Here is a 12,564-nt window from a genome sequence, read left to right as displayed (position 1 = left end):
TGCCTTATTGCCATTCTTCTCTCTGCCATTCACTATCATGGCCCCATCCCATTTTGTTTGTTCATTTTTATTTCAAGTGGTAGCGTTGATTTCCCGATCATCCGCACATGTATGAATGAAGCTGCATTGTCAACACATACAGCGGCCGTCTCTGGAGGGAAGCGGCGATGCATTGTAATCGCCTGTCTCTCTCCTACTGGTGACCTTCTCTTCGCTTATTTTTCTCCTTTCCTTATCTCTTACTGTCCTCTTCTCCCTGCTGTTGAAAAGCTCAGGTTGTGCAAAAGATAAACAGAAGAACTGTTATCAGTGAATAGATAACAATGTTAAATTTAGACATCATACAGTATCGGCTTGTTTCTGCACTGTGCGACCTTGGTCCCATAAAAATTGAGATGCAGCATAAAATCTAAATAAAGAAGAATGCACAATGTGTGACTTTAACTCTACATGTCATGGAAAACAATAGACACACAACACCACATTGACTGTTTTCTTGTTTTAAAAAAAAGTTTATTTGTAAATAGATGGCAGCAAAGGTTGACACAGGGACAACAAAAAAACTGTAAAAGTTGTGTCATACACTAAACAGTTTAACTTATAGCTTAGTCACTGTTAATTGCTACAGATCAGTAACATGAGTGTGTTAAAAAACAGTGTCCCTGAAAAGCTGAGTCATTAAGAAATAAAGAGGATCCATCCCTCTGTAGAAGGCCATGCGGGGAAATACTGTATATCATTTAAAGATAAACTTCTGAAAAAGAATTAGTGAAGTTTATCTACGGTACATATCATAAGTAAAAGAATTACTTAAAAAAATATCTGTCTTCAAATGGAAAAGCTGAATATCAATTTTGAATGACCGTGATCTTCAGGACCTCAGGCAGCACTGCATTAAGAACAGACGTTATGCCTTGGAATGACCTCTTTGTAGTCCTGCCCGTCACCAGTTCAAAACATTTAGCACATTATGAGATGAAAAATAAGACAAAGGGCTGAAATCAAGTAAGAATGTAAAAGAAAACTTCACTTTTTTAAACTTAACGGGTACTGACAGAGTGTGGCTCAATGAAGAGGGGATGCAACCCAGTGGTAAACATCCCCCAATATTTCTGGGGGAACTTACATCAAGTTCAAACTGAGGTTATATTTTTCTAAGATCAGTCATGTGTCATTTTCAACATTTCATATGTCTTTGTCCTGTTTTCAATTGAATATAGTTTAAAAGACCCCTTTTTGTGGTTTGTTTTTCTTGTATGTGAAGCAATCTTTTTTGCTGTCACCCTGCCAAGACCTTGGTAGAATACTGCAGTCATTCTTCAGGAACTGAAGCAAGTGGTGTATCATTTAAATTTGACAAAAAAATGAATTAAATGTGTATGAGATGCAGACACATGGCAACCTGAGATGGAAATGAAATGCAGTACTACAATACAACAAAAAGGTATTCATGTTACTGTATTTTGTCCAAAGTAGGTAGAATTAAATGAGTTCTTATGATGCAGTCCATACAGTCATAAAAAAAAAACGTATAGTACATTGTTTTTTTATCTATTATGTCATATTGCATTTGATCATATTCTAAAAGTGTTAATACTAGTTTGTCCACCGTGAGACCTGATGGTTATCTACGGTAAAACTGTTCTATTAACAGTCACAGAATCATCAAAAATATTGAATTGACTGCCATAAAACAGTGGGAAAACATTTTTTAATTAAACCTTAAACTGGAAAGATACGTAGCCTGTCTCTGAGCTATAATTATATCCTGCAAGACGTGTCACTGATATGTTTCAGCAGTCCTTCAATCTCCTTACGTGCAGAAATACTGATGGCTAGAGCAGACACCTGATAAAAAACTGGATTTCGATATAAATTCAGAGGCCTGACCCCTTTATTCTGAGGCAGACCGAAAGCCTTCAAGTTTTACAGTAGTTACAATTGTCCAGATCTGTCTCTGCAGGTTGTGCTGCGCTGATAAAGATCCTAATCCTGATTCATAGTGAATCTTTACCTATCGGATCCTTCCCTGGCTCTTCAGCAGCCTGAGATTGACGATGATTATCTCAAGCGGATGCCATATCTCTGCCATCACAGTGGCCATGTGAGGGATTGTAGGTGAGGATGTTGGATCAAATACAGCACCAAACAGCTGACACAGACAGTGCACAGTAGCAGAGGCACATGTAGGGTGCACCAATGTATTAAGATATACAGATAAGAAATGTCCCCCCCCCCCCTCTCTCTCCTCATGTGTCAGAGACAAAATCACTGACATTTGTCCTAAGCTGCAGCACAGATTTTCCCTGACAAGCAATATTTTTGACTGAGTTAGCCAGTCTGAGCTTTGTATTAAGAAACAGTGGCTAAAACAAAAATATGTGAAACAATTCAGGAAGCACATGACACGCCTTGTACAGACACACCAAGCTGCCATCTCAGTCATGTCTTGTTGTCGCTGTACATATATAGACAGTACAGTTTTTGAAATGGTCATTTATTGAACAGAAAAAAATGAATAGATATGAAAGAATAAGTATTTTTCATAGGAGCAGCTGATGGAATAACTATGTTAAAAAAGACAAAATTATCAAACAACTCAATGACACTGCAATATATTTTCCTCAGAACCAAAAAGCAGACACAAACAGAAGCTTTATTCATCAAATGAACAAAACCTGTGATAAACATTGTAATATGTAGTATTATGTAGTATCTAAGCCTGCAGTATCACAACAAATTGGGATTCTTGTTCAGTGATGACTCTGTAACCAAAACTGTAAAATGAAAGAAAAAAAACCCCAAATATTACATTTGATTGATGGGTAACAGCCAACGATTAACTTATAAACAAAAGAGCCACAAGGCCACTGACATTACTGCATCAAAATAATGTAAACTGAAAAACACTTATATTATCATGTGTATCATCCATCCATTTTCTATGCTCGCTTTATCCATTTCAGGTTTTGCAGGCTGGAGCCTAACGTAGCTGCCATCAGACAACAGGCAGGATACAGTCTGCGCAGGTTACCCATCCATCACAGGGCCATTACAGAGACAACTGAGACAAAAAACAATGCACGCTCACAGTCACTCCTTGGGTCAATTTAGAATCACCAACTAAAAGGCATGTTTTTGGATTGTGGGAAGAAGCTGGAGTATCTGGAGAGAACATGTAAACTCCAGAGAGACCTCGGCTGGGACTGGAACTGAAACCTTCTCGTTATGAGGCAACTTTGCAGCCGCATGTGTATTAACACAATAACTACATATAATTCTTTTAATTTCACAATTTTACCACAATACCACTATACTGTAAGCTTAAATATCTCATTTTTCACACCTAGCATCCCTCTCACTCATAGCGATGAAGGACGAGCTTCAGTTCACCTTACTCTTGCCAATTTAGAGACTTTGAGGGTCAAAAAGGCAATTTGTTTGACCCAGGTTTGTGACTTTTTTAAAATGTAAACCTTTAGCGTCAAAACTAGCAACTTTTTGGACGATTAGAAACTATCAATGCCGTAATAGAATTACAACTTGTGGTGCATTACTTCTGCCTCAGAAGCTGAGTAGACTTTTATTGATTGCTTTCAGCACAACACCTTGGAAAATCAGTAAGGTCTGCTGGCTAACAAAGTTACTTATTGTTTGCAAAACTGTTAGCATTGAATGGTATTTTGTTGATACAGGTAACAAATTGAGGTTCACAGATGGAAGATGGTTAGTACTGTTTGTGGACTGATTTGATAAGACACAAGTAGACAGAAGTTCTAATAAACAGAAGCCTGTTTTAATCCAGCTTTGACTTAAGCACAGGGAAGCCATGTTGGATTGGTGTATCTGAGTTGGAAATCGGAGCTTTTCCTGACATCCTTGTTCAGTTAGAATGCACCACTAATCTTCTACCGGTAGCAAACTTTTTTGCTGATAATATTTTCAGTTCATGGCACATATAAGTTAGCAGCAGCACACATGAATAAGGTATTCTTACATCCTCAGCAGTTGAATTTGTAACCCATACAGACTGTGTACTGTGCAAAAGGAGGGAACATGGAAGACAAGCCATTCTGTTGCTACTTTCTGTCTCACTTAACATTTTGCATGTAATTACAATAGAGATTACGGCGCAGCTGTTGTTTTTCACTTGTTTGTCTGTCAGGTACCAACTGCTTTGGAAATTCATTGTTAATAATATCGGAGTGTCAGTGGTTAAACCTGGGCATGTTCAAGACTGCAACATATTAAATAGATTCTAATTCTATTAAAATCATCCCTGATCTTCAACAGTATTAATAGACTTTCACATAATCTTTCCAGATTTCGGAATTCAAGCCTTAAATACGTTCATACTACCAAAATATATCTGTGAACGTGTGTGTGTGTTATTTCAAGAATTTATGTAGTATGTATTATTATTTACAGTACCCGTGTCTGTATTGGATTTTTGCTTTTCTTTAGTCCTACCACATACTGCTGCAAGCTCAAGAGTATTGCCGTGAATAGTGTGTGAAGCAGGTTACTCAGCCTGTCTCCAGCCAGTCAGTGAACCTCCTCTGTAACTGTACACCTGTGCTGAAAAGCGGAGTCGCCATTTCAGCGCTGTCTGTTTGGTTCGGTGCTCCCTGTGGCGCTGTGCCCTCTTTCAGAGCTCCTCAGTTGGTGATCTGTTCCTTGGCCCCTGACTCTCTCCCTCTGTTGACACAATGAGCTCTTTGTATCTACATCTACTACCACTGTGGGAGCTCGACTAGTATTTTTGGCAATTATACACAATCCTACTCCAACTAGCCGTTTTCTTGCGGCTTCATTGGAGAAAAATACAATTGAATCGAGGGCAAATGCAGTGAAACTGGGACCTTGGAAAAAGCTTGCAGGAATTAGATTGCGGTGCCGATAAGTTCCATATAGACCGGGTAAACACGTTCTTATCTTGTTATCCAGCTTGCACATTAACACATGATCTCTGGAGGAGGGTTTAAAAGGATAAATCAAATTCTAATAATTCTGTTTGTCTTCCTCCGCTCTCTGCTTTTTGTCTCCATTTCTGTATCTCATCATACAAAAGACCCCAGCCCACAAGCAAGAACAATGGAAGGGTCAGGAGTACTAGCCATTTTCCAGCACCTGCTGAATGCTCAAAAACTGAGTGCTCTAGTGATTACGTGCCCTAATGTGTGGTGTTTAAAGAGCAGTTTCCTGCAGCCGAGTTAAATGGTGGTGCCCTCTGTGAAGTATTAATGATGTGGATGGATGAATCGGGTCTGCACAAACCTGTTGACGGCAGCCACTGCGCTCTTTTAAAGCTGCACCTAGACATCAGGCTTAACCGCTTGGCAAATTGGACATGCTTGTTGGCTGTAGCTCCAATTTATGTGCACTCTCCATTGCAGTTAGTCCATCTTCATTATTGAAATGGCCTCTCGTCAGGTCTTGACAGAGTGGTGGAGATGGTAAAGGAGGGAGCGAGAGGGAGCATACAGGAGAATCATGAATAATGTGGAAAATAAACACATTTGAGGCGCTGGAGCTGGCTGGCAGGAGGAGTGTTGGGAGTGTTGTTAAATGCCCAGCTTTAATTTTCTCTCTGCCTCACTCCATGTGATTGTGCAGCTTCTGCTAGGGGATGTTGATGCTGTGGATCCTCAGCCTTGGGGCTTTATCTAACACACATGCAATTGAACATACCCACCTACAAGCAGCACTCAGTGATGAACCTTTGCAGCACCTCTGTGGCCAAAACAGCATCCCAGCTATGTGTTGTGTTGCAGACATGCTGGAGACACACCTCTCGCTGGTTACAGCCTATTTTTAATGGTACTGCTGTGCCTTCGCTATTTTTCTCAAGGCTGCAGTATTGATAAGGCTGATAAGGCCGGGCATAGCTCATCTCAGCCAGTCAGTTCCAGTTCATGCTTTATTGGAGGGGATGTGTTTATTGCCAGAGGTACAACTTCAGTTTTTCTGTGATTAATACAACTTGACCTCAAAACCAATTCATAGCTCGAAAGATGAGCTTTTAAGCCGGGGCTTGAGGTGTTATGGTGCTTCTCTTTGAAGTGAAGACCAGGTCTTGGCTGCGTATTCATAGCCTGTCACTATAAGTACTTTAGGGGTGGGGAATTGATAAGATTTTATTAATACCTAAGCCATTATTGATGCTTCTTATCGATCCACTTTTCGATCCTCTTATCGATCCTCTTATTGATTCTTCACTCAATTTTCTATGGGGAAACAAGTCCACGACACAGGTTTTACAGCAGCAACACAACTGCTTGTTATCTGAGATCCCAAATAGAATAAACTTTGGGTTTAGTGTCTGTCAACTCCATCCAGAAAACAGAAAACGTGAGCAAAATACTAAACTGATTGGAATAGAATATCAACGAGCTAACAATTTCATATAATTTTTGCTCCAATCTCAGATAGCTACTTTCTTTAAAAAGGTGCAATCCTTTCACATCTAATCGTCATGACACCCGAGTTTACCCTTTCATCACTAATGGCAGCAGCGGAAGTTGGTTGTAGCCACAGTTTCTCGGTTAACACCCAAAAAGGAGGAAATTCTATAATATTGTTTTTATTCAAGCTCTATTAGTCAAAGAACAATGTGCTAACTATGGTGTTAATTTTGTCATAATGCAAGATATTTACTGTGACAGATTATCGGTTTGTAAACAGCAGCACTTATGTTGCGCGTACAATGTGTCATTTATCATATATTCTGCCTTACATGTCTAGCCTTTTACATGTTTGCTTCTCTCCTAATTCCTTGAGCTCACATGTACAGTATATTTTTCCAACCGCATTACTGATAAAGCTTGTCTCATTCATATATTTTTCTGTTTCTTCTGTAACACAGGTCTGAAATTGTTACCGAACAGCGTCATGGCGACATAGCGACTCACAGTCACTCCGTGAACATTTACAGACTGCTCTCTGGGTCTGTTATTATTACTGCTGCGTCATCTGAAAAAAAAAAAAGAAAAGCCATCCAAATAAGTTAAAGGCGATATCTATGCAGTCATTTTGGCTATATCTAAGTGTCCTGTGATTTCCCAGAGAGAATGTTAGAAGAAACATGCCTCCAATGTATTCTCAGTCAGTGCACAGCCTCTGATAACACACTACAGGCAGAGCTAAATTTCATTGAACGGGGCAGAGAAAGAGAGAGGTGTCCCTGTTAAAGGGCAGAGCTCTCGCTCTGGCAGGTATATACATCGCTAAGTTGGCTAGACTGACTGTGTTTTTCTTTTCTTTTGAAGGTTGCTATATCATAAGTATGGGATTTGTTTTCCACTGAGTTAGAAAAAGGATGTTCTTTTTCAAGTGTTTGGAAAGTGGGATTTGTGTCTCATGATCCACACAGACTTAAGAGCCCAGCATGTACATGTTAGTGTACAGTCAGTGTGCATTTGCCACCACCCGCCGGCATCGATAGAGGGATTGATAAACTCAGAAGTGCACAATTCCGATGCTTTGGGAACTTTGGAACTGCTTCTCAATTCCCATCCTTTTTACGATATCAACCCATTGGAAGATAATGTCATTTCTGTGATAAATATCCGTAACTGACTCACTGTATGATCTAACTTGATATTATCCTTGTATTGCATAGCACCACAGCATTTCTTCCCGGCTTGTATCCACTGTAGCTACGTTGCCATCGTCTGTGGTTCCAACAGAGTTGGAGTTTTGTATGTTGAAGTAAAGAAGAAAACCTATGACTTGCATATGTTTTCACTGTTGAATTGTGGCTCATAGGTTATGTAACGTTTGTTGCTATGATTCAGTTTTATGTAGATTTGGGAATTGTAGCTGAACAGATTGGGTCAGCAGGCTGGGTGAAGTTGAAATGTCACTCAGGGCAAGTAGGTGGTGTTGTTGATAACCGCATAGCTCATATCATTCATAGAGAGGAATGTGTTTAAATGTTTTTTGTTTCAAAGTTTCAGCATGATGATGGTGTGGGGACACTTTTGGGCTTAAAGCATTAGTAGAAAATTTGTCACTTTTTGCTCTTTGGCCCACCCTGCAGTTGTGGGATGGAACCACAATGTCATAAAAACAAACCTCTGTCTGAACCCTGTACATGGACAGCTATACACGTGAATTTGTTGCCATGCTTTAGAGGCTGGAAAAAGAAGCCAGAAGTATGTGTGAAATTGATACATGTGCAGCGTAATATGCATTTTGTATATCACAGTGCCATGCATTGCAAGTTAGCTGAGGACACTTTGAAAGGCTGCAAACATTTCTACTGAAGAAGAACTTATTTTCATGTTAGTTTCAAACTGAGGAAGCTAAAAGAGGCTTCATCTGTGCATCAGAGATGATAACAATAAGGTTATAACTTTGCATTTCAAGGTTTGCCAAATAACATAACTGATGGACATGCTGCCGCTGTAATGTTCTATGTTTCCAGTTAGTCATTTCTGGAGTATAAAAACATGTTTCAACCACAGCTTCAATCTCCCCTGACTTACGCCCTACACAGAGCAGAGGGAGAAATGATCACGAACATGTTCTTTTCATCAATTCAAACATGCACGTCGGCAACTTCACAGACAGAGCCACGCAAAGACAGAACAGGAGAGATAATCAGTTCTTACAAACTGATTGCAACAATAAGGCTAACTTTGCTCCCTGTTTTTTCTTTGAGCAAACTCCAGCAGTAATGTCCAATCTGATGTTTATCACGTGTTTTGCTTGTACACTATTTCTTCCTGCCCACATAGTTGTTTTTTTTTACAAAAAAATGTATTTATTTGACGTTATTATTATTATTGACAACAGTGCTTTTTCTCCCACACTTTATTTGTAATGGCGACATTGTCTAAAAAAAAAAAAAGTAATTGTTCTTTGATGGCAAAAGTGTTTTTTTAATTTAATCGTGGTATCGTAAAGCAAAAAGGTGTCGGGTTCGGGATGGAAAAAAAAGTTGTGAAGTGCAATATCTCAGCCTCTGGGTGCTCCGGGGCAGTTTCAAGCCCATGAACGTGCATAAAGGTTGGTGTGCTTAAAAATGAGTCAGAGGTTCAACAATTTAAGGTGCACAAACTTCTCTAGCGTTGCTTTTAAAGCAAACCAGAGAGCTCATTAACTCAAACAAAAATCTCTGTGACAACGTTTCGTCTTGATTTACAGAGTCATCAAGGTCCATTTTAATCATTGTTTTGGTTGTGTTGCTTTGTTTTATCGATGTTTTCTTCATTTTTTAAACATTTTTATGCCTGGCTTCCAGTTCAAAATTCCCATTTGAATTTCTCGTTTAGTATGTGTACTTGCATTATTAGGCTATTATACACACAGGCTCTACCTACAGGGCCCTTGTACCTGCGGCACTCATGAGTAGATGTGATAGCTCATGAGGTAATTACCCACTGAGCTGGTGTGTATGCAACTGTAAGCTGGGGCAGGGGTTCCCTTCAGGTAGCTCTCCTACTCAGGTCAGTGAACAGCTAATGACATTTAGAAGAAAAGGGATGAAAGAGATGGCAGCTGGTTGTAGTCAGCCACACACTACCTTTGTCTTATTGTCTACCTTCTGTCTTAATCTCCCATCCACCCTTTTCACACCACAAGGAGATCATGTTATTAGATCCCCTCCCTTGGCTCATTTGTCATCCTGCAGCACCACTCCTCCAGAGAGAGACTGCAGGGGGAAAAAAAAGAAAACAATATAAAAAGCCAGGAGACCACAACATCAAATGTTCATCATTTACAGGCCCAGAGTTTCTGTATCCTGTTCTTTCACAGTCACAATGGGTTTTCTTTTATCACCCAGTTTTTGGAGGCTGACAAACTTCAACCTCTCTGCCTTCAAAATATAGTCCTGTATTAGACTGCACCCAGTGCGCTCATTCACTCATACATACACATTCACTACATGCACTCAATCATTCCCCACCCACACTTTCACCATCTCGAGTTGCTGCAATAAAAAGTATTATAAGTATTGTCACCACCTCAGCCACATCGCTTTAATCTCTCCTCTTTGAGTCAGGTTGTTCTCTTGCGTCTGAGAGAGGGAGTCAGCTAATTACAATAAACAAATATGCTCAGCGCCGCCTATGTGAAGTTCGCATAGGTTAACAACTCTGCTATAAATGTTAAATGAAGCTTAAAATAGGACAGTGTGGCTTACAGTTGCCATAGAAATCTTAGCGGTGGCTCTTTGTGTACTTTCTTGGTTGGCAAAGTTTAAATTAATCTTAGACATGAATCTGTGTTATGGAGAAGAACTTAGTGATTGTTTGGTGCCCTCGAGGCCTCTTTGTTATCTCTATCATATTTAGAGCTGTCTACTCAATTACTGCAACTTTGTTTTTGTGTTTACTCTCACTCTATATTGTAAAGAAGTCAAAAGCTACTGCCGTTAATGTTGCACTTCATTAGACAGTCATCCATAAACAATTCCCTTTTTGCTCATCTCTCTTCATATTTCTCTTTGTCTTTCTCTTTCAACAGGTGGGACAGTGAAAATGATGCGTAGGTGGTGCAGCGTTGAGCCGTATTGATGGATGTGTTAACAGACAGCAGTCTCACATTGATCGTGAAGACTTCAGAACCAGAGAATGCGAATGTCGTGGAGGACACAGGTAACAGCAGATTTCTCTGATATCTAAACCTCGTAAACGTGAAGTCGATTCAATATGACTTTAGCGACTTGTTAATTTGGCTTTTAAATTGTTTGAAAATGAACTTTGAACATTTAGGGAAACTTTATTGTTGATCCAAAAGAAGAATTTTTAATTTCTTAATTTTACCAGCAATATGCAAGCGCTTGAATATTTCCCTTGAATAAATGAAAGCTTTGGAGAGACAATTAGTATTAGTACATACCCTGAAACGAGCTTCCTTAAAATGAGTTTTTCACCTTCAGTTTTAAGCTTTTGACAGGAAATGAGGAGTGTGAAACACATCCTGTCTTTTTAAAATGAGAAAGAAACATTAAATGAGGTCTTGTAAACTATTGTTAATCCTCTCTGCTCATGCCTCCACAACTCCCAAATATGGCATCTAATTTCTTGCATAAAAAGGTACAAATGTGACAGCGGGTCCAGCCATTAGCAGATTCATCAGTTTGCACAAATCAGGTCTGTGTGCAAATTCAAGTTTATTTAGATTTCTTTGTTTATTATCTAACTTTCATCGTGGGTTGTACCTGCGATTATACCTTGATGTGAAGTTTCTCTAACATAGATTATCTTTTGTTGTTCAGGGTTCCTACACATATTCAAAATTCAAGCTTTTCCATAGAACCTTTTCTCGTAGAACTTTCAAGTAGATTTTCAGGTGTTTTTCTTTTTTCATCAAAGTATAAATGTCTAAATTTGTATCATGCAAATATATGTTTTTCAAATCCAAATGTCATATATGTCATATTCTCACTATGTATATCATTAAATTCCCAACTTATTGCCAGAAGACTGCAGCAGTTACTGGCCAGACATTTTAACAGGTTAAGACTATGTTTTCCCATGCCAGAGATGTCATTGGGGAAAAGGGAGGCTAAATAAAAAAAAGAATAATAACGAAAGAATAATTATTAAATGAGAAAGCAAGACTTACTGCACACAGCTCCCGTCTTTTCTATCTTAGCACTAAGCCATTGTTTGTCCCTCGGTACCAACACCAGTGTGATGGAGACATACAGTAGAAGCTGAACTACTGTCTGCTATCAAATTCACACAATTCTTGCTCCTACATCCCTTCTGAAACTCCATCACATCTCTGCGTGCATATTCCTCTCATCTTAAATGCACATAACCACTCAAGGCCGTGTTATTTTGTTACAGTTGTGCCAGCCTCACACCTGCACAAAATGCATCCAGTGCGGAAGTCTCGCATTTTAAGTTTGTTTGACTTCTATGACAAAAACTGTGGACTCTTTTCCCATAACGCTGGAGTTTGTGTGACCTGCTTAAACCTTACAATTCACAGTGGTGAACACTAAACAAGGGAAAACAACTTACTTTATCATCGCCACAAAAAACAAAAAGAAATATATGTGTACATATATATATATCTATATATATATATATGTACACTGCTAAAACAGTGAGCGAGAGCAAAAACTTGACCTAAATCAATGGTACATGTACTCCTTACTTTCACTCAGTGTAGTCAAATTCTATTCTTGTTCTTCTGTGTTTAGTGTCCTTTATAATAAGAACCCAATAAGACTTGAAAAGGATTACATGGTTAAATTTTAATGAACTCTAAGCAGCATTGTTTATTCACTTCATCTTTGAAGAAAGAAGTTTTAGTGTACAGTTTTCTGGAGCAGAACAGCCCACAAATGGAGTTAATTTGGCCAAGTGGTGTTATAACCACATCTCTGCATCGCTCCAAAATATTCAGACAAGCTTAATATTTTTCTCTTTGTGTACATGTGATTTAAAGAAATTGCTGCAATTTATCTTACAATGACATGGTCAGAATCTGAATCGGAATAAGGCAAATTGGGTGAAGAGGTTGAGCAAACTACAACTTATAAGCCGAGAGGCAGGCTGGACAAGAATATCCCCTGCCTTGCTCCAAATAGCATGAAAAGCT

At 39.1% G+C, this 12,564-nt stretch overlaps 1 protein-coding gene across 2 annotated transcripts in view; it reads left to right on the top strand.

Annotated features, from left to right (window-relative positions):
- nexmifb (neurite extension and migration factor b) overlaps positions 1 to 12,564 on the top strand; it is a 62,212-nt gene that overhangs the window by 36,404 nt on the left and 13,244 nt on the right. For both annotated transcript variants that reach the window (XM_075481195.1, XM_075481196.1), the window contains exon 2: positions 10,474 to 10,604. In XM_075481195.1, coding sequence (XP_075337310.1) covers positions 10,523 to 10,604 — 82 coding nt within the window. In that variant the 5' untranslated portion in view covers positions 10,474 to 10,522. The remainder of the gene's footprint in view (positions 1 to 10,473; positions 10,605 to 12,564) is intronic.

Source organism: Odontesthes bonariensis, chromosome 13, assembly GCF_027942865.1.
Source record: "Odontesthes bonariensis isolate fOdoBon6 chromosome 13, fOdoBon6.hap1, whole genome shotgun sequence".
NCBI lineage: Eukaryota > Metazoa > Chordata > Actinopteri > Atheriniformes > Atherinopsidae > Odontesthes > Odontesthes bonariensis.
The sequence above is the reverse complement of the archived record's forward strand: the minus strand, read 5'-3'. Positions and strand labels throughout refer to the sequence as shown.